This window comes from Mycteria americana, chromosome 6 (assembly GCF_035582795.1).
Source record: "Mycteria americana isolate JAX WOST 10 ecotype Jacksonville Zoo and Gardens chromosome 6, USCA_MyAme_1.0, whole genome shotgun sequence".
Taxonomy (NCBI): domain Eukaryota; kingdom Metazoa; phylum Chordata; class Aves; order Ciconiiformes; family Ciconiidae; genus Mycteria; species Mycteria americana.
In genome coordinates this window covers 13,904,581-13,930,932 of record NC_134370.1, presented here as the reverse complement: position 1 = coordinate 13,930,932, position 26,352 = coordinate 13,904,581, and the positions used below count along the sequence as shown (strand labels likewise).

At 43.8% G+C, this 26,352-nt stretch overlaps 1 protein-coding gene across 1 annotated transcript in view; it reads left to right on the top strand.

The window, feature by feature from the left end:
- Positions 1 to 26,352, top strand: part of SORCS3 (sortilin related VPS10 domain containing receptor 3) — a 323,256-nt gene that overhangs the window by 247,973 nt on the left and 48,931 nt on the right. The window contains exons 10-14 of the mRNA XM_075504060.1: positions 2,796 to 2,942; positions 3,640 to 3,742; positions 10,083 to 10,159; positions 10,271 to 10,362; positions 15,611 to 15,718. Coding sequence (XP_075360175.1) covers positions 2,796 to 2,942; positions 3,640 to 3,742; positions 10,083 to 10,159; positions 10,271 to 10,362; positions 15,611 to 15,718 — 527 coding nt within the window. The remainder of the gene's footprint in view (positions 1 to 2,795; positions 2,943 to 3,639; positions 3,743 to 10,082; positions 10,160 to 10,270; positions 10,363 to 15,610; positions 15,719 to 26,352) is intronic.

Below are 26,352 nucleotides of genomic sequence, written 5' to 3'. Positions count from 1 at the left end.
AGGTCACCCTACAAAGAACAGCAACTGCTTACTAGTTCAAGCGAGTGTAAATCTCTTACCAGCCTTCCAGGATCTTCATTTGTTTTGGGATCAGCCCAGAGGCATTTACTGGGTTTGATGCTGAGCTGACTCATGTGGGAATAGATGCAGTGCATTCTGCTATAGGTGTGACAACTAATTGCTTTCAAGTCAATGACTGCTTAGCTATGTGGCATTTCCAAAAGGGAAAACCATTATCTCTCTCATCCTAATGTGGACGTCTAGAGAAGGACTCAAAATACTGGTTTTCCCCTTGAACAGCTAGAGACACCTGCTCACAGGTAGGGAGTATGGATTCCACCTTTGTGAGCTCTGAGCAATTTATGAATTATAAGCAAAAGTTTGTAGGTGCCATTTGCCCAGAGATAACAGCTGGATAACTTCTACCGTGAATCATCTTCCATTCTCATTCTTCTGCCAGGCCTTTCAGCCTTGGCCAGCAGCAGTCCATTCAGAGCAGTTGTTCCAGTTCCTGGTTTCTTCAGAGCATTCTGGTTTTGGCTTGTCATAACTTGTTGGATGGAAGATCTGCTGAGATTCAGGGCTCAGTGCTTTGCCAGCAACAAACAACTAATGGGTAATACTAACAGGGTAATACTTCCCAGGCTGACTTGGGAAAGTTGTACTGTTATGTGGAGAAATGTGTTTGCAGTTACATGTAGAAGTTAGGATTATACATTTATTTATTTCAGCCAGAATAATGTTCATTTAACAACATAATCAATTTGTTTATAAAAATCCAGGTAGTTTAAGGCAATGAGAGAAAACTCAAAAATAATACATGGATCAGTATAAAGGACAAGATTTACATTTTATTTTCACCCAGTTAAATACATTTTCTTGCCTCTGAAAAAAGATGTATTTCTTTATTATGATGAACCAGCTAAAATAAACATGCATCATCTCCCATTCCTTGGCAAACTCTGTATTCCCCAGCTGTGTATCATAGACTTTTTACTGTTAAATGCTGATAGAGATTTTCACAGAGTCATTCAAAGGGCAGTGTTACTCAAGGGGCTTTAGAGCAGAAGGATTTGCAGCCTGGCTGTTGCCACGAAGTTGCAGATCTGCTGCAAGTTCCTTCTTCCTGTCTGTCTTTCACAGCTGTGCAACAAAGACCAGACTCAACACAAAATCTTCTTGGGGAGATTATGACAGGAGCATATTCTGCTGGAATGGGTTCTGTTGACAAAAATCAAAACATTTGAAACAGCTGGGTTGATTTTGACAGAATTTGAGAGTGGAAGGAAAGTGAAGAAATCAAGTTTGCAAAACATCAGTGTTTCGGCATATTCAGGTGTCGCGAATGAGTGATTTAGATCGCTTAAAAAATCACCATCAAAGGTATTAGCAAAAGTGGTTTTAATATGATTTATAAAAGTGCGACTTAACGAAGTTTGATGGCAAAGTTCACTCTATTAATTACTGCATGGAAGAAACATACACAGGAAAACTGGGTTACACTCAAGTTAAAATGATTCACAGAGAGACCGAGGATACAAAAGGGTATGGAGGACCCTCCCGTTGAGTCACGAGGTTCAGAATAGACCCCCTCGCTTTCTAAACTCCTGACGGAGCTTAGGTGCGGCTAGGTCCAATCTTAGTCTCAGATTTGGACAATGGTTTATGTCGAATGGAAGGAATATAAGGAGTAAGGAAGACCCTCCCGTTGAGTCATGAGGTTCAGAGTAGACCCCCTTGCTTTCTAAATGCCTGATGGAGTTTAGGTGCAGCTAGGTCCAATCTTAGTCTCAGACTTGGACAACAGTTTATGTCTAAGGGATTATGCATTCAAAATTTACCAATTCAGCATGCAATCAAAGTTACCAAGACAAAATCAAAGTTACCATACTACAAGGTTGTGTGCAATATCGGTCACTTACCAAAGATCTGCTGTTGGTAAAAGGTCTCTCTGTCTCAAGAAGCAACCTTGAGAGGTGTCCCAGCTCAAGAGGAGATCACTACCATGCAGCCACGCTGCCTAGCAGGGAGAGCTCAGAGAAGGCTCACTTTGGCTGTCATATTTATGGGATAAAGTGGTAGGCTCGTAGTCAAATTACATGCAGTAGGAAAGATATGCATGAGGCTCCTTATACCCACAACTTTCTTTGTTCCTTGATGAATGAGTCTTGGAAAAGCCACCCGCTATTCGTGTGTCCATCGCATGATCGGTGTTCCAGGCTCATATGCATCGATGCTCACTGTGCCACTCCGCTTCTTTGTGGGTTCAACTACTGCTAGTTTGGTTAAGAGGTTGAGTGCATCTCTCACACTCCACCGTGTGATTACATCAGGATTTCTATCTTTTGTGTAAAAGGAAAAAAAAGACCAACACAAAAAGATCCCACACTGCTGCTGCTGTGACCTGCAGTCTCCCATGTTATGGCAGTCTGGGGAGGGAGTGGGGCAGACCACATTCCCAGGGTCACAGAGCTCATGTGTGACACAGTGCATGCTGTACCTTCAAGCCCACCCTGTCTGCAAGCACTCAAGGAAATCCAGAAGTGGGCTGTTTCCTAGGGACTTGCTCTGTGAACATCCTTTTCTTTTTCTTCTAGAGAGAGAGACTGCACAAGGCCTTTCAGCTGTGCAGGCATCATTAAGATGTACTTGTAATGCCATTCACAGTCTTCTAAGGCTGGATTGAGATGACTATTGTTTTTTCAGAAACCTTCCACTCCTGAGAGTGCTCAGATGGGCCTTACTTTTGGCCTGTTCTTCCGATGTATTTTTTCATCTCTCTCCATTTTTCCTAGGTAGCAGGGATCAAAGGCATATTCCTGGCTAACAGGAAGATAGATGACCAAATCAAGACTTTCATTACCTACAACAAGGGCAGAGACTGGCATTTGCTGCAGGCACCGGACACCGATCTTAGAGGGGATCCTGTAGTTTGCCAGCTGGTGAGTGGCAGACCTTTTCCAAAGCACAATTGACTCCTTCAGAGCTGCTTATTTTAGTCAGTGGGTTAACAAAACATCCAGTGAAATTGGGTAGGGGAGATTCTTGCCAGTCAGAGAACTGCAGAGTCCAGGTGCTCCAAAATGGGGCACAGTTTACAGACAAGAACTTCGGGTTGGGCTTACTGCCATAATTCAACACCATTCAGTGAACAGCCATTTTACAGTAGGCTGTAGCCTCTGTATTTCAAAGGAGTGGTATTTCTCTGAAGTTTCACTGGTTAATCTCTCTCCCTGTGTTTATTCTCTTGACCTGATGAGTGTTAATTGAATTAAGTAGATTTCTTTTTCTATAGCTTCATAGATTTTAAGGGAAAATTCTGACCACCTTTCTTGACCTTTTTTGTGGAACTTAAGTCAGAATAAGAAAGTTTCTGGGAAAAAGTGCTCTAGATCAGATTGTTGGTAAAAACAAATGCATACATGCTTGCTTGTAATGCAGTGTTCCTGCTTCTCTTGCCCTCAGCTACTTTTATGGTGCTTATTCAGAAAATGAACATATGCTGCTATTTGTAACAGTGCTAAGAGCAGAGGGGTCATTTTCAGAAGGATCAGAGCATCTTTGTGCAGTCGCCAAGGGTTCCTCTGATATTTAACTTATGGCATATTAAAGCTTCTGCCTTTTGTTTCCTGTCAACAGCCCTTTTGCTCATTGCACTTACATCTGCAACTCTCAGAGAATCCGTATACTTCAGGAAGCATTTCCAGCAAAGAGACAGCTCCTGGGCTGCTGGTTGCAACAGGTAAGAACATAAGTGCTTCTTACCATTCACCCATTCCTCAGTGGGAGCCTGAGAATATATGAGATGTTTCCTGTTAGTGTAAAAGCTTTCAGCTCTGTTTCAGCAAGTGCTGAGCTAATTCACATTAACTCCCATTTGCTGTGGGCTAGGAGAAGGTATGTGGCCCCTGACTTCAAAAAAGGTAATGCCTGTCAGGTATTTGTTGCTCTGCAATAATGCATATGTAGATCTAAACCCACACCTGCAAGGGATCATTACCAACTGGCATTACTAACTCCTCTCACTTGACATCATTACAACCACTGATGTAAGCATCTACCATTTGCTGGAGTTACCATGAATGAGAATAGGGCCTATAATCATGGTTACATTCCTGGGAGGCATCAATACATTCCACCTTTCGCGTAGCAAGCACAGAGTTGTCACAAAGCCTGTCGGGTGAAGCCTGGACTTCATGAATGCCTGTCTTGTGCATGGCACCTACTTTCAACACCGCATTGCCCCAAGACTAGCAGCACTTCATCAACACCGCATGGATCATTGTTATTGTGGGTTGTTCTGCAAAATAGTGCTTTGGTAGGTCACCATGTTTTAATGGCAACCTGCTACAATGCTTTATGGTGGCAATGGCTGACCCACTGTACTTAATCTGACAACCATTATAGGCCCTGTGTGCACACAGCATGCAACCTAATCAGGATGGATGGGGCTACCAACCACACCCCAAACTCCCACAGCTCTGTGGGAGCTGCTGGGCTAACAAAGTGCTTTCTGAATGTCTGGTGCTATTGAAAGCTGGCCTCTGAAGCCTGTAGGCTGTCATGCCTTTTCACAAGGAGGTTCCTACGTATGCTCTGATACCTCCAAATAGCTTAACCATTCTTTCTGAGGCTCATTTTATCTCCTTTATCTTGTTCAGCCTAGCAGTGGCTTGCAAGTGTGTCATGTTAGCATACTGCCTATATGAATTTACACTGTTTCTTCCAGCCATTTCCATTCTCATGTCCTTCTGTGCTTCCACGTGTCTGCCAGACTCTGCCAGATTAAGCAGAACAAAAGTAAAATATATCTTCAGGTTATAAACAGAATTGTATTGTACAATCCACCATCCTCACAATATAATGGCCCACAGCAGTGCAGCAGAGGGATCTCAGTCTAAAGGTTGTGGGTCTGCAAAAGGCATGGTATGAAGTACCTGATCTAGAAGCTGAAGGGCACGGTGTAAGTGAATTTCAATCCAGCATGGTGGCTCTTTCATGCTCTGTCTTGGGTAATCAGGTCCCCAACCTTTTATAAAACTCATCCTGAGTATGCATAAGCGGTGAAGGTCATCTACGCCAATTCAAGCAGCAGCTGACAAACTAATGGCTGGGGCTATTCCACCTACTGATCCTGGTCCAGGGATGTTTCTGGCTACTACTGCAGCTTGAGAACCTGCAGAACCTACTGCAGAACCTGAGAGACAGGTTCCCGTCATGACATTTATATCTCAACAAGGGAAACAACATGTGATTTCCAGTTCACTGATCCAGGCCAAACGGGGTGTGGCAATTTAGTTTAAACCTCGGATCTTCCTATGCCGGTCACAAGCGGTCTCCCCCAGGGCTCTGTGTTGGGGCCAGTCCTGTTTAATATCTTTATCAATGATCTGGACGAAGGGATTGAGTGCACCCTCAGTAAGTTTTCAGGCAACACCAAGTTGTGTGGGAGTGTTGATCTGCTTGAGGGGAGGAAGGCTCTGCAGAGGGACCTGGACAGGCTGGATCAGTGGGCCGAGGTCAGTTGTATGAGGTTCAACAAGGCTAAGTGCAAGGTCCTGCACTTGGGCCACAGCAACCCCATGCAACACTACAGGCTTGGGGAAGAGTGGCTGGAAAGCTGCCCAACAGAGAAGGACCTGGGGGTGTTGGTTGACAGCCGCCTGAACATGAGCCAGCAGTGTGCCCAGGCGGCCAAGAAAGCCAACAGCATCCTGGCTTGTATCAAAAATAGTGTGGCCAGCAGGACTAGGGAAGTGATCGTGCCCCTGTACTCAGCACTGGTGAGGCCGCACCTCAAATACTGTGTTCAGTTTTGGGCCCCCCACTACAAGAGAGACATTGAGGTGCTGGAGCGAGTCCAGAGAAGGGCAATGAAGCTGGGGAGGGTCTGGAGCAGAAGTCTGATGAGGAGCGGCTGAGGGAGCTGGGGTTGTTTAGCCTGGAGAAAAGGAGGCTGAGGGGAGACCTTATGGCTCTCTACAACTTCCTGAAAGGAGGTTGTAGAGAGGTGGGGGTCGGTCTCTTCTCCCAGGTAACAAGTGATAGGACGAGAGGAAATGGCCTCAAGTTGCACCAGGAGAGGTTTAGATTGGATATTAGGAAATTTTTCTTCACTTAGAGGGTTATCAAGCATTGGAACAGACTGCCCAGGGAAGTGGTTGAGTCGCCTTCCCTGGAAGTATTTAAAAGCCGTTTGGATGAGGTGCTTAGGGACATGGTATAGTGGTGGTCTTGGTAGTGTTAGGTTTACGGTTGGACTTGATGATCTTAAAGGTCTTTTCCAACCTATATGATTCTGTGATTCTGTGATTCCGTGATTCTATGCATAGCCAAGCGGAGTCATCACTCCTGCCAGGTCACACTTGCTACATGGATGCTTAGGAGCAAACCCTACTGATGATGCTGTGATTGCAGAGCCTTTTTAATTTGACCTTTTAGGAAGCAAATAGAGGCAGCAGGACAGTGAGATTCTAGGCATTGATCTAAATTGTTAGTAAATGAGGTTCTTTTCAAGCTGCCAGTGCATGGGATGAATGCTTTCCCAGTCTAACAATTAACCTTTAAAAGGCAGAATATAATTTCTGCCTTACTGCTTTGTACAATAAAAAGCTTAACCTGTTGGGAATATACACAGCTGTTTCCACTAACCAGTTTCACAACAACAGGAACATCTCACCATGTTGGCGAATGTGTTCCAGGATAAGCATTGCAACTTATTCTCACGGGCACTGGCTGCTCAAACTCTCTGTGTCTTACTCTTTGATTTACAGCGGTACATTTCCAGCAATGATGGGAAACTCAGACTCTTGATGTGGGGGCAGAGGTTAGATTCTTGCAAAGGGAAGAATTATGTTTTAGTATCTAATTGTACAGCTGCCAAATCCACTTGACTTGTTTGGGAGTTAGTTACGTTTGGTGGGGTTTGAATCCGTGTTTGGGGCTGAAAGAAACTAGATGGAGAGAATGAAGAAAATAATGGAGCAGGTTTGCACAGAAAAACAGACAGATAGAAGTGATAGCAACAGAATCTCACTTTTTTACTCTCTTTCCTTGCCACAGTCTGGAAATCCTTGTTTGGAAAGTTGGTTTTCCAGTTTTGATATTTAAAATATGATGATACAAAACTTACACTTCTGGCTTTAAGTCAGTTTCTAATTCTTGAGGATTTCTACTCATGACATTGGGCTAGACAGACCTTTGGACTGACACAGTAGATTTATCCTCGTGAACCTGGATGTCCCTATAGACTGTTCTTCTACATGGTTGCCCATAACAGGTTTTTCTTGTACCTTCATGGAGCCAGTCCTGTTTAATATCTTTATCAATGATCTAGATGAAGGGATCAAGTGCACCCTCAGTAAGTTTGCAGATGACACCAAGTTGTGTGGGAGTGTTGATCTGCTGGAGGGTAGGAAGGCTCTACAGAGGGACCTGGACAGGCTGGATCGATGGGCTGGGGCCAATTGTATGAGGTTTAACAAGGCTAAGTGACAGGTCCTGCACTTGGGTCACAACAACCCCATGCAACGCTACAGGCTTGGGGAAGAGTGGCTGGAAAGCTGCCAGGCAGAGAAGGACCTGGGAGTGTTGGTCGACAGCTGGCTGAATATGAGCCAGCAGTGTGCCCAGGCGGCCAAGAAAGCCAATGACATTCTGGCTTGTATCAAAAATAGTGTGGCCAGCAGGACTAGGGAAGTGATCGTGCCCCTGTACTTGGCACTGGTGAGGCCGCACCTCAAATGCTGTGTTCAGTTTTGGGCCCCCCACTACAAGAGAGACATTGAGGTGCTGGAACGTGTCCAGAGAAGGGCAACGAAGCTGGTGAAGGGTCTAGAGTGCAAGTCTTATGAGGAGCAGCTGAGGGAACTGGGGTTGTTTAGCCTGGAGAAAAGGAGGCTGAGGGGAGACCTTATGGCTCTCTACAACTGCCTGAAGGGACGTTGTAGAGAGGTGGGGGTCGGTCTCTTCTCCCAGGTAACAAGTGATAGGACAAGAGGAAATGGCCTCAAGTTGCACCAGGGGAGGTCTAGACTGGATATTAGGAAATTTTTCTTCACTGAAAGCGTTATCAAGCATTGGGACAGGCTGCCCAGGGAAGTGGTTGAGTCGCCTTCCCTGGAAGTATTTAAAAGCCGTTTGGTTGAGGTGCTTAGGGACATGGTATAGTGGTGGTCTTGGTAGTGTTAGGTTTATGGTTGGACTCGATGATCTTAAAGGTCTTTTCCAACCTATATGATTCTGTGATTCTGTGATTCATCTAAAGCAGTTGGTCATTCTTGCTGGTGTCAGGGAATAAGATTAGGTAGATGGACAGTGTGACATTTCCTACATCCTGAGCACTGATGGAAAAGCCTTTCTTGAATTGTCCTGCCTCCCTGAGCCAGAAACTTCATTTTTTGAAACAGCGTTGTCACAACAGTGTGGCTAGTTGGATTCCATGATGGTGACAGGAGCGTGTCAACCCACATCTGGGTTTTAATTTCTCATTTTCCAGCATTAAATGTCAGAAATTCAATTAACATTTTCATTAGTGTGTTTTTATTATGCTCTTGTTGATGCTACAGATGTGTAAGAGTGTCACATCTCCCTTTGCTATTTTTGAAGAAAAAATATTAGTTCTCCCTTCCTTCCATGCAAATTACACCTGCTTTAAAAACAGTCTCATTTGGAAGGTATAAGAGTGGCTCACTGGGTAAAGCTTTGAATAAAGAATCATGGGTTTGACCACAATATGGTGGTTGTGGTAGCTTTTCCCTAAACCACTGGATGCTTTGGGAAGTGGGAAGGTGAGAAAAAATTAATTTAGAACAGACCTGCATTGTTCAGTGAGCCTGGTGCTTGTGGAAATTTAAACTCTGGAAGCAGAAGCAAGATGCTGACCTCAGGGCAGTGTGGCGAATAAGCTAATAAGGTCTATTCAGGGCACATGCAAGTTTTTATGATTTTGAGCATCTCTTTCTTGCAACTATTGGTGGATGCTCAGAGGTTTGGTTGTGGTCGATGTTTCAGCTTTTCTTTACATTGCTTTGATGTGTGGCATATGCCTTCCCTAATGCATGGTGAAGGCAGAGTAGTTCACCCTATAAGGCTGTCAGCAGAACAGTTTCCATCATAATGGAAATTACAAGATTAAAATTAAGAACCGTACCAGGTAACCAGTAGGTTTAAACTCACAATTTGGCACAGCTAGGTCAACAAGAATGATCAATATTGCCTAGAATGCTGCTCGGTCTTGTCTCTACCTCTCTGCTGCAAAGTCATTTGACCCACCTTAATTCTCTGAACCGTTTCTGCCCCCAGGTGAGGTTCATACCTAAACAAACAAGATTTCCTTCAAGTGGAACTTATATTTCATTACATCACACTCCTCATTAATTGCAAACGGTTAGGAAACCTAGGAAGAAGCTTTGTTTATTTGACTGCAGGTTCTAAGATCAGTTATGTGTTTGAGCATTTTGACAGAATATTGAGTAGGCTTTCTAGCCCCATAATCATGGGCTTCAGTGGGGTCTGGGTTTCACCTCTAAACTCAGCCGTATGAGTAGCTTCCCTTTGGATGCTTTCCTTTACACAAGAAGTAGACACAGAGGTAATTGCCTTACCCTTGATGACGACTGGCAGATCACAGAGATGCAACTCACCAGCCAGAGCAAAAAGAGTACAAGTTTAGAGGAAAATGTGTATGGAATGAAATATCTGGTAGCCAGGGACAGTGGCCACTATTCTGCTGCCATTCTGATGATTTGTGTGCACCAAATGGGCGTGTGGTTTCATATGCAGTTTTTCAAGTATGTAGGTCCATGGCTAGAATAAGCCTGCCTTTAGTGGCTTGCAGTTATGGGCAATGCTATCTGTTGGGAAAATAAGCTGATAATACTGTTTCACCCCAATGTCAATTTTCAAATGGCACAGCTCTTGTAAATGAATCTTGCCACCTGACCATGGTGGTTTTTTTTAGATGAGAATAGAATCAAGAACAGCAAAGAAGCACTGGTCAGGCCAAGTACTTTTGGTTTCCTGTAAAAATGCAGTTCTGTTTTCATCCATACAAGAATGTCTGACACTTGCTTGTGTTGCAGGCAATATTGGCTCTGAGCTTTCCTACACTGACGTTGGTGTGTTCATCTCTTCTGATGGTGGAAATTCCTGGAGACAGGTATGTTTTGCAGAGCGAAGGATAGCATGGAGCCTTTTGCTATTGTTCTTTTCCTAAGCCTTCCCTTCCCAGTGGAGTGGAGCACTCATGCAGTACCTGATTTGTTTGCAGATCTTCGAGGAGGAATACAATGTGTGGTTTCTGGACTGGGGAGGGGCACTAGTGGCCATGAAACACACGTCAGTGCCCATCCGGCACATGTGGTAAGGAAACTTGTTGCTTTGAGAAGGTTTCCTGATGGGGATAAGCTGACAGTGGTGCTAGTATCTCTTGCATGACCTGGTCAACATCTGCTAGTGTCTACAAAATGAGCAAATTAGATCATTCTTATCTGTGTTTTACCATCATTTTGGTTTTGTTGGTTAATATAATGAATATTGTACCATTTTATAAATATAATGGCTATATGCATAACCACACACGTATGAATTACTCTTTGCACTAGTCATACTATGAGACTTCAGGTGGGGTTTCTTTCCCACAGACACATATATACTGAGTAAGAAGCCACCCTTTGTGCTTCAGGTATTTCTGAGAGGATGTGTCCCTCACTTCTGCTTTTTGTTTACAGAATTTGGTATTAAACTGGTAAGACAGATAAAGGGAGGGAGAGGAGAGGGCAGTAGGTGTTGATAAGGACAACAGAGATATGTTGCTAATGTTTCTGTCTCCCATAGGATGCTGCTATCAATTTCCAGAGATACAGTGGTGGCAACGGAATAGAGTTGGAGGTGGAATAGGGCAAAATGATTTCTCAGCTGAAGATACTGTTTTGCTATAAATGGGTTATAACAGTCTAAGCACTAAAGATACTGCTCAAAATTATCCTCTCCTTAGCCTTTTCCCCCTCACTCCTGCATCAGCTAAACATTGGACAGAGGCATTCTGAAATTCAGAACTAACCTTGTTTACAGAAAAATGTGTGTATTAGCATCACCTTCAGTCTCTGGTCTTGAGTGAAAGAGGGGCATGGCTAATGGACTGACCTACCCAGCTTCTAATGTTGTTTACAAGTGAATTAGTTAGAAATAGCCTTCGGAGACAAGTTTTGTGTTCCTGTCTGCAAGACTGAGTCATCTCTCAGCTTGATGGTGTTAAGCACATGTCTATCTGATGCTCTTCATGCAGAACAGGAAATGTGGCCTTCAGTCAAATAGAAAAAGAAAGCTGTGGTGTTTGGCAGCAGTGATGAGGTGTTTTCCTGGTTTCAGCTGGGATAGAGTTAATTTTCTTCCTAGTAGCTGGTATAGTGATGTGTTCTGGATTTCGTATGAAAATAATGTTGATAACACGCTGATGTTTGCATTGTTGCTAAGCAATGCTTATACTAGTCAAGGACTTTTCAGCTTCCCATGCTCTGCCAGGTGCACAAGAAGCTGGGAGGGGGCACCGCCAGGACAGCTGACCCAAAGTGGCCAAAAGGCTATTCCATACCATATGATGTTATGCTCAGTATATAAATTGGGGGGAGTTGGCTGGGGAGCAATGATTGCTACTTCGGGATGGGCTGGGCATCGGTCAGCGGGTGGTGACAATTGCATTGTGTTTCACTTGTTTTATACGTTCTTTTATTATTATTGTTGTTGTTGTTGTTGTTGTTATTATTTTCTCTTCCTCTGCTGTCCTATTAAACTGTCTTTATCTCAACCTCTGGGTTTTACTTTTTTTCCCTATTCTCTCCCCCATCCCACCGAGGGTGGGGAAGGGTGAGTGAGCAGCTGTGTGGTGCTTAGTTGCTGACTGGGGTTAAACCACGACAGGTGTTAAGGTTTTCTCTACCTAAGTCATTATTGTACAAAATCACAGTAAATTACAGTCATTCAGAAGCTGGAGACCTCAAGACAGGCTGTCTTTACCCATCACAAGCTAATGTTCCAGAGATGTACCTTAAGAACATTAATGACTACTTTTTTAATATGAAAAGCTTCTGGACTTTATATTCCTGTCCTGACAGATAACTCTGGGATGACTGCAACATAGATTTCTATTAAAGTTTGAATATGTTGCATTTGAGCACATTTCTTTACAACCTGAGCTAAAGAAGTGACTGCTTTAGTTTTGGTGTGATAGTGGATTGTTAACCACAGGATGTATTGGTTCATATTCCTAAGGCTTTGTAATTTTTCTAGGATCTTCTTGAGATAGGGGGACCAAGTGTTCTCTAAGAGGTCTGTGCCACCGTGTGGGATTACAAACAAGTCATTATATGCAAAATGAGTGTGCGATCTTTGTCTTGCTTTCTCGTGTTCAGGAAACAGGTTGTTTGTTTTATCACAAGAAAACTTGTTGCAGTCATAACATAATATATGTAGCTGTACTGAGTCAGGGCCGGGGGTGAGGCTAGGCCAGCATCCTCTTGCCAACAGCCTCCATAACTGGACATATAGAGGAGCATAGTAACAGGGCCGACCCATAGTGGTGCTTCCAGCAGACTTCAGCTTTCTGTCTGTAGTTAGAATACATTGTTGTGTGACTAGAAACATTTACCTCTGATAGGTAACTCAGCAGTCATGACTATACCTGACGTGCCCTCAAGAAAGAGGATATCAAGACTCCAAGTCTTGATGTCCAAGTCTTTAGACCAAACCAAGTATGAGCCAAGGCAGGAGAATTGTGTGTTAGCCAAGCGTAGGTGTCACCAGCAGTAGGTACATCAGGCTGTGGCAAGTTGAGCTCTGGAAGAAAGGTGAGCCACTTACTGAAAGAGCTGTAAGTCATGTATTAACCATTTATGACTGTATTCTTCAACCCAGGTGCAACTGTTTTAATTGTGTCTTATCTTGTGAAGGCTCTTTGGATTTAAAAAGCACATTATGTACATGTGCCTGTACTTAGATGTTGGGAAAGTTTTGGTCACAGGTTGACCTGTGTAGCCTGACCATAGGAGCTGAGAGCCCAGTTCACCTTTGTCTGCTTTGCAGAGGTTCCTTTCAGATGTTCTCCCTTTCTACTAAGTCTCATGAAATGGCACATGCACTACTATAAGTGCCCCACCCACTCTATTAAATGAGCAGTGATTTAGAGCTGTTATCAATAAGCTCCAACAGGTTTCCTCCAAAATTGTACCCTTAGGGACTTCGGAATTTGCTTCATATTGCCTCAGTAGGCACCTGTTTTATGGGCAGGAGTGGAATAGATTAAAGGGTGCATGTACATCTATTAGTTCTCGGTTTGAGACATTGTACAGTAAGTTTCATCCTGGAGAAAAGAGAGGTGGATAGTTGAAAAGCCAAGAGAACTTTAGCTAAGCTAATGAAGCATGCTGTTCCTCAGAAATTGAAATGCTATTTAGATAGATAAGCATGCAAGTAGAACAGCATACAAATGCACAGGTGTATGGGAAGATACATACATTTAAATAAATAGATTTGGGGCAGATAAGCTTTTTGCATGCTGTTGTACTCCCAGCTTTCTGTCTTTGGTCTATAGTCAGCTTCCTATTCTGGCAGATATACATTGTAAGTCAGGTGAAAGTGTTTTGCTAGGTGCTGTGAGAGGCAGATACTTAGGAAATGGTGACTGCAAGCCTTGGCTTTCCACACTAGAGATCTGAGGTTGGTGTAACCCATTGTTTGTAATACTATTACACTGGCCTCCTGGTTCTTTGGTGGCATCTCAGATAGTGTCCCTGATGCTACCTACTTGGAGTGGGGAGGATTCAGTTTCCAGCAAGACCCTCTCAGACAAATCCAGGTGCTTGGATGCATGTGCACACACACACACACGTGCATCCCTCCCAAACTCTCCTCATCTGGAAAATAAGGCAAACTTCTTTTTTATGCTCACTTTAAAATGAGAAGTGTTTCCTGCTATTCAAAGATGTAGTCTGTGCCATTATTGTCTCTTTGGTAATGTCCATGGAGAGAAATCTGTCAGCTTTCACAGCCCAGGTACCTCGCAGAATTACAGAGAACTCTGCAATGACCCTGCTGGGACAGGATCAAATAATTTTACAGCCAATAAACCTTTGTGCTTCTCTGTTTATTCTTCCTTTGCTGGTCTAATTTGGAGCTGAAATTCTGGGCAGAAATTGTGCAGGAGCAGTTGTTTGGAGAGTCTGGGGGCAGAGAGAAACTTAGATGCTTTCAGAACTGTTTATGAGCAGCAGCTCTGGGAGCTGGATGCTGACAGTCTGCAGGTTGCCTGTCTTTCCTGCTGCAGTAGCAGCTGGGTGTGCACACCCTCCTCTGCACTATTTTCTGCACTGTCGTGGGCACAGACTATCAGGGTGATGCCAGGGCTGGTAGCTCCCTGAGGGCTGGGAAGCCAGGAGCTGCCCAAGGTCCCTGGGACAGCCAGGCAGGATCTCGCAGCCAGGGACCATCCCACCACCCCAGCCAGGAGCGGGGCAGCCTAAGCCCTGGGCATCAGGCACCTCACAGGTGACAGGGACAGGCTGAGGCCAGGCTGGGACATCAGCCTGCATGTCAGCTCCATGGCTGAACAGGGCTTTGGCAGAGCTGGAGCCTGGCACTCCTATGGTGTCAATGGGGCTCCTAGGCCATGGATGGGGTGAGGGGAGGCAGGGAAGGGACACTAATGCATAGGCCACCAGAGTTCTGACCTAGTCTGTCTGCTGGTATGGTCACTTAGACTGTTCATTCACCTACTCCTTTGTAGTTATCAGAGATAGAGAGGTTGCTGGGGTATAGCTGAGAGCAGGGTTTGCTAACCCTCTGCTAATCTAGAAGCTTGTTGTACTAACTCTGATTCAACCAAGACTCTGTCAGCTGGGTTAGGGTACACGTGCTCTTTGATAATAACAGAAAGTAAGGCACACGGTGATTGTGGGTAGGGACAGATGATCAAAAGCCACTGAATTACCCTAGCTTGTCACTGACTGTGAACACTCTCAGCCTCTAAGAAGGGAAATGCTTTAATTTTAACCAGCATACAACTTTGTTGTACAAATGTAACAGGCAAAGGGCACACAGACTGACCACTGACAGTGGCTCAGTTTGGCCTCCTTCCTCCACCTCTCTGTAAAATGGAGACCACCTCTAAGATGGCATGCAAAGAAGTATTAATAGGGCTAGAGAGATTGTAGCTAAAGCCGTAATGGCATTGATGCATGCATGGGTCGAAATATCCCGTGGTGTTGACAGCAATTTTCATGCATTCAGGCCAGGGCTGCTTACGCTCCAAGTGCTGTCTCATGCCAGGTGCTATTGTAGATCCAGAAAGACGCCTTGATCCCTTGATCCCTTGAAGTCTGATGTACAGCTGGATCAAGTATATCCATGTTCTTATTGCCGGTGTTTATACCCTCTAAGGCTTTGATCTTTCAAAGTACACCAAGAGCATGAATTAGTGGGCTGGGAAATGGCAAAGATTGGTGCTTGTCTATAAATCTAGCTGCTGGAGCTTGCAGACCTTAGCCAACATTTAATTGCTGCGGTTGCTCAGAGTAAGTCTTTTTATGTGTGTAAATCTTGTCTGCTTCTATCCCAGGGTGAGTTTTGATGAGGGAAGATCCTGGAGTAAATACAGTTTCACATCAACACCACTTTTTGTGGATGGATCCCTTGTAGACCCTGGCATAGAGACCCAGATAATGACGTAAGTATAGCAGCTCTTAACTTTTTCTAAAACGTGATTGCAGAAGGGGTGCATGGAGATCCCCAAGTGCATGGTTGTCCTAATTTTGGCTGGGATAGAGTTAATTTTCTTCCTAGTAGCTGCTATAGTGCTGTGTTTTGGATTTAGTATGAGAATCATGTTGATAACATGCTGATGTTTTAGGTGTTGCTAAGCAGTGCTTATACTAGTCAAGGACTTTTCAGCTTCCCATGCTCTGCCGAGTGCACAAGAAGCTGGGAGGGGGCACAGCCAGGACAGCTGACCCACACTGGCCAAAGGGCTATTCCATACCTTATGACGTCATGCTCGGTATATAAACTGGGGGAGTTGGCCAGGGAGCAACAATTGCTGCTCGGGGACTGGCTGGGCATTGGTCAGCAGGTGGTGAGCAATTGCATTGTGCATCACTTGTTTTGTATATTCTTTTATCATTATTATTATTATTATTTTCTCTTCCTTTGCTGTCCTATTAAACTGTCTTTATCTCAATCCACAGAGTTTCCTTTTTTTTTCCTGATTATCTACCTCATCCCACTGCGGGGAGAGGGTGAACAAGTGGCTGTGGGTGCTTGGTTGCTGACTGGGGTTGAACCATGACAATGGTGAACTTCATGGTGTGCAGTGCAGCATTGTGTAGCTACACATGTAGTGTTACATGAAGGCATGGTGCTGTTTCATGGTTTTTGCTGATGGTCACAGACCCAGGTGGAGTGTCCATGCATCACGTGGCAAACAGATGATGGAGCCAAACTCTTCCCAGTAGTGGCAGGGGGTATAACAAGGAGACATGGTCCCAAGCTGTAGCTTGGGAGTTCAGATAGGACAGTAGGAAAATCTGCTTCTCTGGGGGGTGGTGTATCTCTGGTCAGGTTACAGAGAAGATGTGGCATCACCATCCCTGGAAGTTCTCAAGCCTTGGCTAGATGAAGCCACATGTGCCCTGATCTATAGTTGGCGACAGTCTGTCTTTGGAGTAAGAGCTTGGACTAGTGACATCCGAGGTCCCTTCTCATAAATACTGCTGAGATTGTGTTCCTTGGATCTGATGGCCCAGGGACTGCAGTGCTCTTCAGAGGCCAGAGATCTGTATGGTTGCACCTAATGTCAGTTCCGTACTTGCTCCAGTTGTGCAGCTTGACTGTCTTTTGAGATTGCTGCTGGGTATGAATATCCCCAAACCTCGTTGCTTGCTACCTGCATTGTGGGCTGTACATCTGGTTTTAGCTGAAGCTAAAGGTGTTCTCAGTGTGCATATGCAGAGCTGAGCTCAGCATCTTTCCTGGTCTGGGGTGTAGTATGCTATGATTCACCTATTCCAGAAGGAAGAGCCTGGGCTGGCACTGAAGGTGCTTGGACCGTCCTCCTCCCAAGAGTGCTGAAATGTGGGGTAAGGCTGGTGGAATTGGTAGAGTAGTGTTGGCCCAAGAACAGGCCAGGATCCGAGTTTAACAACCAGGGGAGAGAGGGAACATTTTAAGTTCAAAGGCATCTTCAAAGAGTCATCTGGCCTCTTGCACAAAGCAGATTGCAGCACTCTGTTCTGGAATTCTGAACAAAGCAAGGACTAGATGCGCTGCCTTTGTTGCTTGCAGAGATGCCTTCTTACCTGTATTTTCTCTGAGCTGGCTGGAACAGCTTTCTGAAAAGGATCAGAAAGCGAGGCGGCTAAGATGCCTTATACTGAGGCACTTCTGCAAAACATATCAGCAGTAGCATTAAGGAGTACATTGGTTAATCATATCAGACACTGTTGCAGCACTCCAACTCAGAGGCAGGAGTTATACTATAAATTTCACCTTGAAGTTGTTTTGCTTTTCCTGCTTTCTGCACCTGCACCTGAAGTTCCTGCAGCTTTTCCCTACTTGCAAGAGAAAGAGATTCAAGCCCAGTATATTTTCTTCTAGGCTTCAGTCCATCTGCCTACTTATGTGGCAGAAATGCGTAGGTGGATTTCATTGCTGGTGTCACAGGTAGTGACAGACTGAGAGTAGACTGCTGGGTATGCTTGTCACCAGTTTCTGAGGAAGCTTGGATCAGATAACAGTTGTGTGTCTTGGGCATTTCTCTTAGTTATTTGAATTTATTCCAACTGGGTTGCATGATTTGTGTTGGTATGCCTTTCAGAAACAAGACCTACATCAGCCTTACACAAACAGAAGTGACTATGTGGTGAGGAGTGGTCTGTACCTGCAGCGGAGCTCACCTTAGCTGCAAGAAAGGGGCTGGGGGAAAATCTTCTTGCAAAGGGTTATTTGAGCTGGCTTCTTTGCCACCTATGCCGTGACAGATGAAGTGTCTTGGTGCTGTAGTCTTGGGAGGATCAGGAAGGTGTAGCCAGCTCCTGTATAGCCCATCTATATCTTCTGTGCTAAAGTGTCCTAGGAAGGCCAGGCTAAGTAATTACAGTTATCCTTTATGCCTATAAAGCATAGGAGCTGCACACTTAAGTTTGTTTCCTAAGCAGTGCTGGGACAGAATGAGGCAGCCTCCGTGTCTATGTCACAGACAGCTGTTGAGATTTTTATCAGAGTAGAGGTTGTATCAGTTCTGGTAGGGTTGCTATTTTTTCCTTTACTCCAAAACCATGCCTTGGCTTTCGCTTTTTCTTCATAAAAGTGGAGTACTTGTTTGTGTAGAAGAATATATCTGTGCATCTGCTGCCCTGCTATCTGCAAATATTGCCCCTATTTTTTCAAGGAGCAAAACACAACAGCATATGATATACCTGTGAACCTTTTCACAAGACTGCCGTGAGTATCCTGTTGGGGAAATATATGCCAGTCCCCACCTAAAGATTAGACCCTGCATTCTGTTCACTCTATGCTTTTTTTTGCAAATGCAGCAATAGTATGTCACTTTCTATGTTGGTTAATATGGTGTTTTTCTGTGAAATTTTTTGTGCAATGCGCAATGTGTATCGCTTTCCAACTACACACACATGCAGACACACACACGCAGAGAGACAAATCTGAGCTCAAATAAATCTGCACATCAGCACCTTCATTGAAATCAATGGAGCTAATCAGTTTCAACTAGATGTGGATTTAGCCCATTTACTTTATAAATCAATGCAGTTTTCTTTTGAGATGAAAGATGCATTTTAAATCAAAGGTTATTGTTACTTATATCTCTGTAGTCTTCTGATGGAGACTGTAGGAAGTGAGTTATCTTGCTGAATATTGTGTATCAGCTTTGTTGAGAGCTGACTCTTTTTCTTCTGAAATCTTTGGAGGCGTATTATTATTATTGCTATTGTTATTGGTATTGTTTTTATTATTACTGTCATCACTAGCAATTTTTAAAACTATTCTTAATAGTTTGTAAAAGCCATACAAAGAAATTTCACATGATACTTGCCATAAATGTTTAGAGAAATTCCTATCCACAGTGTTAAAGGAACTGAGGAGGAACGGGACCGTTTATAAAGCCCGTATGCAAACCATTTCTATGCAGATCACTTAGGTATTTCTCACAATGAGAATTTTAGTGAACTGATCTATAAGGGCAGTGTAGGATCATGCTGAGCTTGTGGAAGCTTTGGCTGAGAAGAAATCAATGCATTTCTATTGCTACTAGCCATTCTCTGAACCAATGTAACACATGGTGTCTGGAGATACGTGGAATTTGTGTTTGCAGGTAGAAATCCCAATTATTTCAAGAAGCTGACGAGAGGAGCACACCAGTTTGGGCCCAGCATACCCCAGCTCAGGATGGGATCAGTGGGAGCTCTTAGAGTAGCAGGCAGGGCTGAGGCAGAGAGACCAAGACTGCGCTCATGTTTGTGTACCACCAAACTGGGTAGGTTAGTGGCTTTTAAAGATTTGTCTTTCATCCTGGAAAATGCAAATATTTCATCTAGCAGTCTTGGATGATTCCTGTTAGGGAAAATTTCTTCCATTGATTTGCATCAAAGTGGTCTGTGTTCAACTACTTCCAAAAAATAATAATCTGAGGGGAATTTGTATTAAATAGTCATTACACTCCAACTATTATTAACATATTGCATTATTAACAATATTAGCATAATACTATCTTATTAAAATCAGTATATCAGTAGAATGACTATTATTCCCAACCTTCATTTTGTGGCACACCCTGTGAGTGGGCTCTCTGGGCTGTAGGAAGCAGCAAGAGTTTTAGCACAGAATTTCATACCACTTCCTGGCTGTTCTGTGAGCAGTTGCAGTATCTGTCTGTATTGTATGAGCATCCTAGGCTTTTTGGATCTTCTGTGCTTTGTGCTGTGTATATGTGTCCTAAGACAGTCCTAAAGAACTTACCAGTATGGTAAAATCTGTAGATTTGCATGTAGGGACATTATACGATTCTGAATATCTTAGTGTACTTTGAACTGGGAGCTGCTTTTAGTGGGGAATTGGACAAGAAGTCTTGCAGAGGTCTGTTCCAATGTAAATTATTCTATGATTTTGTTATTTCATGTGGCTATAAGGGTGCAAGAATGAATTATTTACTTACAAGCATAGCTAAGTGGGCTCTGCTAAGAATGTAGTTTTGTGACACACAGGGAAGTACCACGAGACTCTGTGAGCTGGTCTAACCTGGAGCTACTGCCTAACCAAGGTGAATCCACTCTCCCTTCCTCCATTCCTCGCTGATCATCCACTTCTGCAGTTCCTTTCATTGTTGTTTTGACACTCATCTCATCTGACAAGATGGTCAGTTCAGCTCCCGTAGTGTCACAGCACTTTGAGAGATGTGTACCAAAGCACATTGCAGTGTTTGGTGCAGGTGTGAGGAAAGCAGCTGTAGAAAACAAAGGGTCCTTTAGGAAAATAAACTCAAATGCGTAAGGGCAATGGGTTAGGCACGGTCTTAGGTGAGCCAATGAGTGCCTAGAAAGCACTAGTCTTTTTGAAATCTACAGTTTTATAACTTCTGTCCTGTAGCCCTCACTTGCTAGTAGTATATCTTTTAATGATTTCACATTCTAATGGGTCAGATCTAACATTTCTGTGTTGACAAGCCATAGGCACAGAATGTTACTTCCCTAAGGTTGTCCACCACGGGAAAGGAATCAGATTGTATTCCCCTTCTAGTTGATTGTGATATATCCAAACAGAAGCAGTATTTGCTCAAGAGAGTCTGTACCATTCAAATTGGAGACAAGATGTTTTTGTGAGTCCAGAGAAGGGCTTTATGTTGTTCCAGCTCTGACTCGTAATTATTATCCCTGCCACTTCATCTCCTGTGCTAAGCACCTCTCCAAACCTGCATAAAGAGAAATAACCTTTTTGCTTCACAGCCCTGCAGAGCTTTGCTGTCATTTTAGTAGACTCATTATACATGTGTGTGTGCAGACACTCATTTATCGTTGGGGATCATTAAGTTTGTCTGTGCTGATAAGTATATATTTATGTAGACACACCCGTGTGTGTATATATGTGTTTCTATGTATGTATACTTAATGATCCGTATCTATCTGTGTATGCATCATTGAGCATTAACGTTTTCAGCGAGAGGATTTAATACAAGCTGGTCTGCCAACATCGCTGTGACTGCTGCCCTTGGTTATGTGTATGTTAGAAAATGTTCCTGGTTGTAAATGAATAGGTTACGAGCCCTGGCCCTTTCTAACACCTTCTCGTTTACATGGCCATGCAGCTTTACCAGAGATGAAGTGAGAGCATTTTTTTTCCAGGAGACCCATAAAATTACTGGCAATCCATCACTGGGTGGCAGAAGAGTGGGGCAGAATGAATAAGTAATTGAGAAATGTTGGAAAAGGTGAGATGGAGGCCAGGAGAGGTTTGAGGTGAGAAAGAGAGCATTAAGAGCACAGGCCATACTGAGTCAGACCAGAGGTCCCTCTAGCTCAGTTCCACACTCCAACAGTGGCAAGTAGAGGATGCTAAAAAAGGTATATTAAAAAAAAAAAAATTATTCCCTTGTACACTTTTCTCATTTACAGAGATTTGCAAATAAGGGACTTCCTTGGTCAAATATAGTATTATTTGTATTTCTTAAGACATTCATGATTTTTTGTTTTTTGAGGTTTTTTTCCCCTAAATCCCTTTAAAAATTTAGCAGTCACGTTATCATGTGGCCAGGAGTTCCATGAGTTAACTCTTATTCTGAAGAACTGACTGACTTGTGGAAGACATCAGCAAAGCATGTACAGGTATGAAGGCAATGTGGACAGATTCTGATTAGCACTCAGCAGAGATTCAGCAGATTGAGTATGAGAGAGGGGCAACAGCTCCCAGGTCCAAGCTCCCACTGAGTTCAAAATTACATGGGAGCCAAGAGTCATTTTCCTGTCACTTTCTGATAAGGTGATTATCATCTTTCCTCTTTAAGCAAGGCAATATTCACTGCCTTCTGCTCAAGTCTTGCTGTCACATTTAAAAGCTGATACAGGAAAGAAAATTACAAGCTGACACAATGTCCTTGAAAGATTCTGCCCCTTTGCTTTGGGGTAGGGAGCTGCGGATCTGCCACCTCTGAGTGGCTGTGCTGAGAAAAGTAAGGTGAAAACAGAGAGGTGATGGAAAATAGTGCCTTTGCTGGGATGCGGTCAGAGGAGCTGGCCTTCTCCCTGCTGGGCCAGCCTTCACCCTCCATAGCTGGCACCTGTGCTAGCAATCTCAGCAAATGAGAGAAGAGGTGAGTGGGTGGCAGAAACACCAGGAGATTGTTTTTCCTAGAAGGAATTGAGGTTCTTGTCCAACGTACATAAAGAAAAGACACAGACACAGTGTTCCTGAATTCCTGTGGCTCAGCAGAGGCCCTAAAACTCTCCTGCCATCAATCTGGTCTCTTTTCACTTCAATCTGCTTGAGAAAAAGAGAAAGAAGCTGTCTGGAAAAAAAAAAAAAAAAAGACAGATTTTCTTCTGCAACTTCTGCTGCTGCTGCTGAACTCAACAGAGGATTTCATGAAGAGGGAATCTGGAGGAAAGATTTCACCAGAGGTCTGTAGAAAGTTAAATCCGACTTGCAGCTTCCAGAGCAGAAAACAACAGAAGGGATCATGTACAGAGGCTGTTGTGGTGAAGGATTCTGAACTCTATCCTTATTTATCTTCACTTCTTTTGGGAACCAGAGCTGACCAGCCAGCCTCTGCATTCTCTCAGGCCTACCAAAACTGTGGGTTTTTTGAGAGACTGGAGGGCAGATTTCAAAACCTGGTTTATCCAAGTTGCATAGGTACCATTAGATACCTAGAAAGGACTGGTAGGTTTTAATTGTTGTCCCCATTGTGGTTTTATCTCACATTTCCGTTTTCCTTTCTTTTCATGATTATTGCAATATCTGTTTGTGGTGCGACCAGCTTTATTATTGGCTATGGGTTTTACTCTGATGTGTCCTTGTGAGTTCATTGCACTGTCCTCACTCATGGGGCTGTGCAAACTGCAGCGTGTAAACCTACATAAGGACTCTTCAGAATAGGATCCCTGAATTAAAATGAATCTGTGAAAATAATGACTGCACACAGAAAGAAAAGTAAAATTTAGAACTTGATCTGAGAACAAAAATTGCAAATATAGTTATTAAGTTAGGAAACGAAAATGATTGAGAGGATATTGGCATTTGCTATAGTGAGCTGCATTCTAGTATCATCTGATCTAATTTCAAAACCTTCTAGAAGTAATGAATAGCTGGGACTTTGCAAGAAAATGATCAATCTGCTAATGCCATCAAGTGACTTTGCAATGGACAAGAAAATGTGTGTTATAGGAATTCCCATTTTATCCCAGCAGATGATCAGTTTATAGCCTGGAGTAAGTCAGTTGATTACCCATATCATTATCTTCGTTTGCAAGACTTAAAAACATTATTAACGATCACAGATTAATCAGTGTCACTTCCTCCTCCCATCTCCCTCCCTGCCAGAGGAGTACTCTATTTGTTAGCCTTTGGATTGCTGCATGAATTCACCTGAACAGCCCACAGAGGCACAATATTGCTTGTGCTGCTGGTACTTGCAGTATGAGCTAAGGTCTTTCTGTGGCACCTGAATAGACAAATCAGGTGATGAGAACATCTGCTTAGAGTAATCTTTCTCAGACAGCGTCGTGTGATTTATTGGGCCTTAGGAAGAGGATGTCTGTGACGTGAGATCAGTTCCCAGCAGTTGTGCCATGTACTCGGAAGATTCCTGGCAGAAGCTATAACACATGGAGAAGGCATTGGGCTCTGTGGCATGTATTGTCTGTCTTTGGCTTTCTGGGGCAAACATTACTCTCATTGGAATGAAATGCTATTTACGGACAGTAGATCAAATATTATGCTAAAGAAATCAACGTCGTTAGTTGTATTCCACAGGTAGGGAAACTGAGGCAGAACAAGGGACGTGCCCATGGTCGGTCACTCAGCAGGCTGTTATGGGGAAAGCTTGGCATTAAAACAGGTCTCCTGAGTCCCAGATGAGTACCCCACTGTGCAGACTTTTCCCATTCCTTAGGCGGAAGGAGATCCTGAGTCATGTCTGTGATGCTCAGACAAGGTGGATGGAGAGGTAAGCACGTGCAGGGTGGAGGGCTAGAAAAAGGTGTGCTGACTGGAGCCTTTTATTCACTGAAGTGAATAAAAAAAGCCCTTACAGAAGGAGCCAGAATGAGCAGCAGGCTGATACATGATTTCTTTTCCCTAAGTAAAAGGTCAAGGGTTGCCTGATGACAATACAGTCCAGATATTCTCATCTAGAGGCTAATGTGTTTTGTTCCTTGTGCTTTTAAGTAAGGACAGATGGATTATGGGTCCTGTGCTGTCCTCCTGCTAGCAGCTGGGCTGGGCTGGGCTGTACAAAACACTCAGGCCTGGTGTGGGTGCACAGCAAGGGGTAGGGTGCTGTGCACACGTACGTTTCCTCAGAGTCTTTCACCTTTCCATTAGAGCAAGCCATGAAATATTCTGGTGCCCTGATCCCACCAGCCCTTGGGGGACTGAGAAACCATATGGCCTCAGCACCTTTTCAGCTCAGCCTGGCCCTGATCCTGCACAGAGCAGAGCGCACCAGCTTTCTGGGAGCTGGGAAGGCTCAGCGCTGGGTTGGCTGCAGAGTGCACTCTAACAGATTTTTCGTCATTAGGCTACAGTGAGTGGTGGAGAGCAGGTCTCCAGAGCAGCCATACTATAGTTTGAGGCATCTCACATAGTTCAGGTAGTGCTAGAAGCCTTTATTCCTAAGGAGAGCTTGTCTTCATTTGATCACTGTACATGGCTTTCTTGTTTCATGATCCCTTTGACCCAAACCTGTGAAAATTCCCCTGCTATAACTGGTCAGCCACCTCCCCACACTGTTGCCCAGCCAAGTACAGATCTCATTGCCTCTTCTGAGCCGCCTTCTCTCTGATACCCTGTGCCAGGCAAAGCTTGTCACCCTGATCCACCACAAACTGTCCCTGTCACGTGTGTTTGGAGCTTACATGTTCTGAGCAATGGCTTCCACATTCGTGTTGGACATCTCCGGTTAGAAATCTGCTGATTCATAGGATGAAAGATTGCAATGACTGAACATGCTGTTATCCAGCTTCTGGCAAAGGGGCAGCACCTGCGTCTGTTGGGACCGCAGACGTGTTAGTGGAGGAAACACTCAGATTGCTGATACCTGCCAGTATATTTTCTAGAAGAGGGAGGCAGCATCTTCAGGTTTCAAAGCTGTCAGAAACTGGTTGTCTTTCATGAGTGCCTTGAAGAAGAGAGAGAACACTTCTGAAAAACAGCATTAAAAATTAACGTGCTTTCCCATACCCCTTCTCAGGTGTCTCACACTCCCTTTCATGTTGCTGGGATTTCTTTTGAAGCAATTGTCATGTAAAGTGGTTTGGGAACATTGGCAATAAATTTTTTAGAGACCAGATTTCAAAAGGTTTGGTTTGTCATTCAGTAAGTTCTTATTTTGATAGCACTTTGTATTTAAAAAAAAATCCCTGTCTCCCCCATTGCCTTGTGCATTATTTGTGCAGCTAATGGAGAAATCAAGCCCAAGCTGTAGGGCTGCTTTGTAATTATACGTTCTGCAGATTACTTACTAATTGCACTTGGCATTACTTGCTAACTAAAAGATCATGCTGTACCATGTCATTTGCAGTGGTTTTCCTCTTCTGCTGGCACTTTGAAGGAAGTGTCCATTGAACTGATGAATAATCCCTGTTTTCCAAAGCTGAGTGAAAAGGGTCTGCCATGATTGTACTGCAGTATTTTTATTGCAAGATTTTGGTTTTTCTCTGTATTCATAGAAACTCTTTCCCTGCCCCATCCATCCCTTCTGACCTGGAATTTGACAGTGGTGCAGCTTTCCATGACTAGTTTGATATGGATTGCGAGTCAGTGAATCTGGCCAACACTTTGAATTTCTCTTCTGTGGAAAATCTCCATGTCATGACATTCAGTTTCACTTGGAGGTGGAAATAAACCACTTCCTTCAGATTTCATCTGCATGAGAAATTCTGTGAAATTCTCATTTGACCCTTCCCCTTGGGAAACAGAATACAGACCAAGATTTTCTTGAACAAATTTGTCATCATGCAAGCTGCTGTCTGCTGTTGGTATATTCTTGGTAGTTTCACTGCTGCTGTTTTTTCTCCCTCTGAATAGTAGCAGTAGAACAAGGTGTTATATCTGAGATGATCTATGGGAATTACACTAATT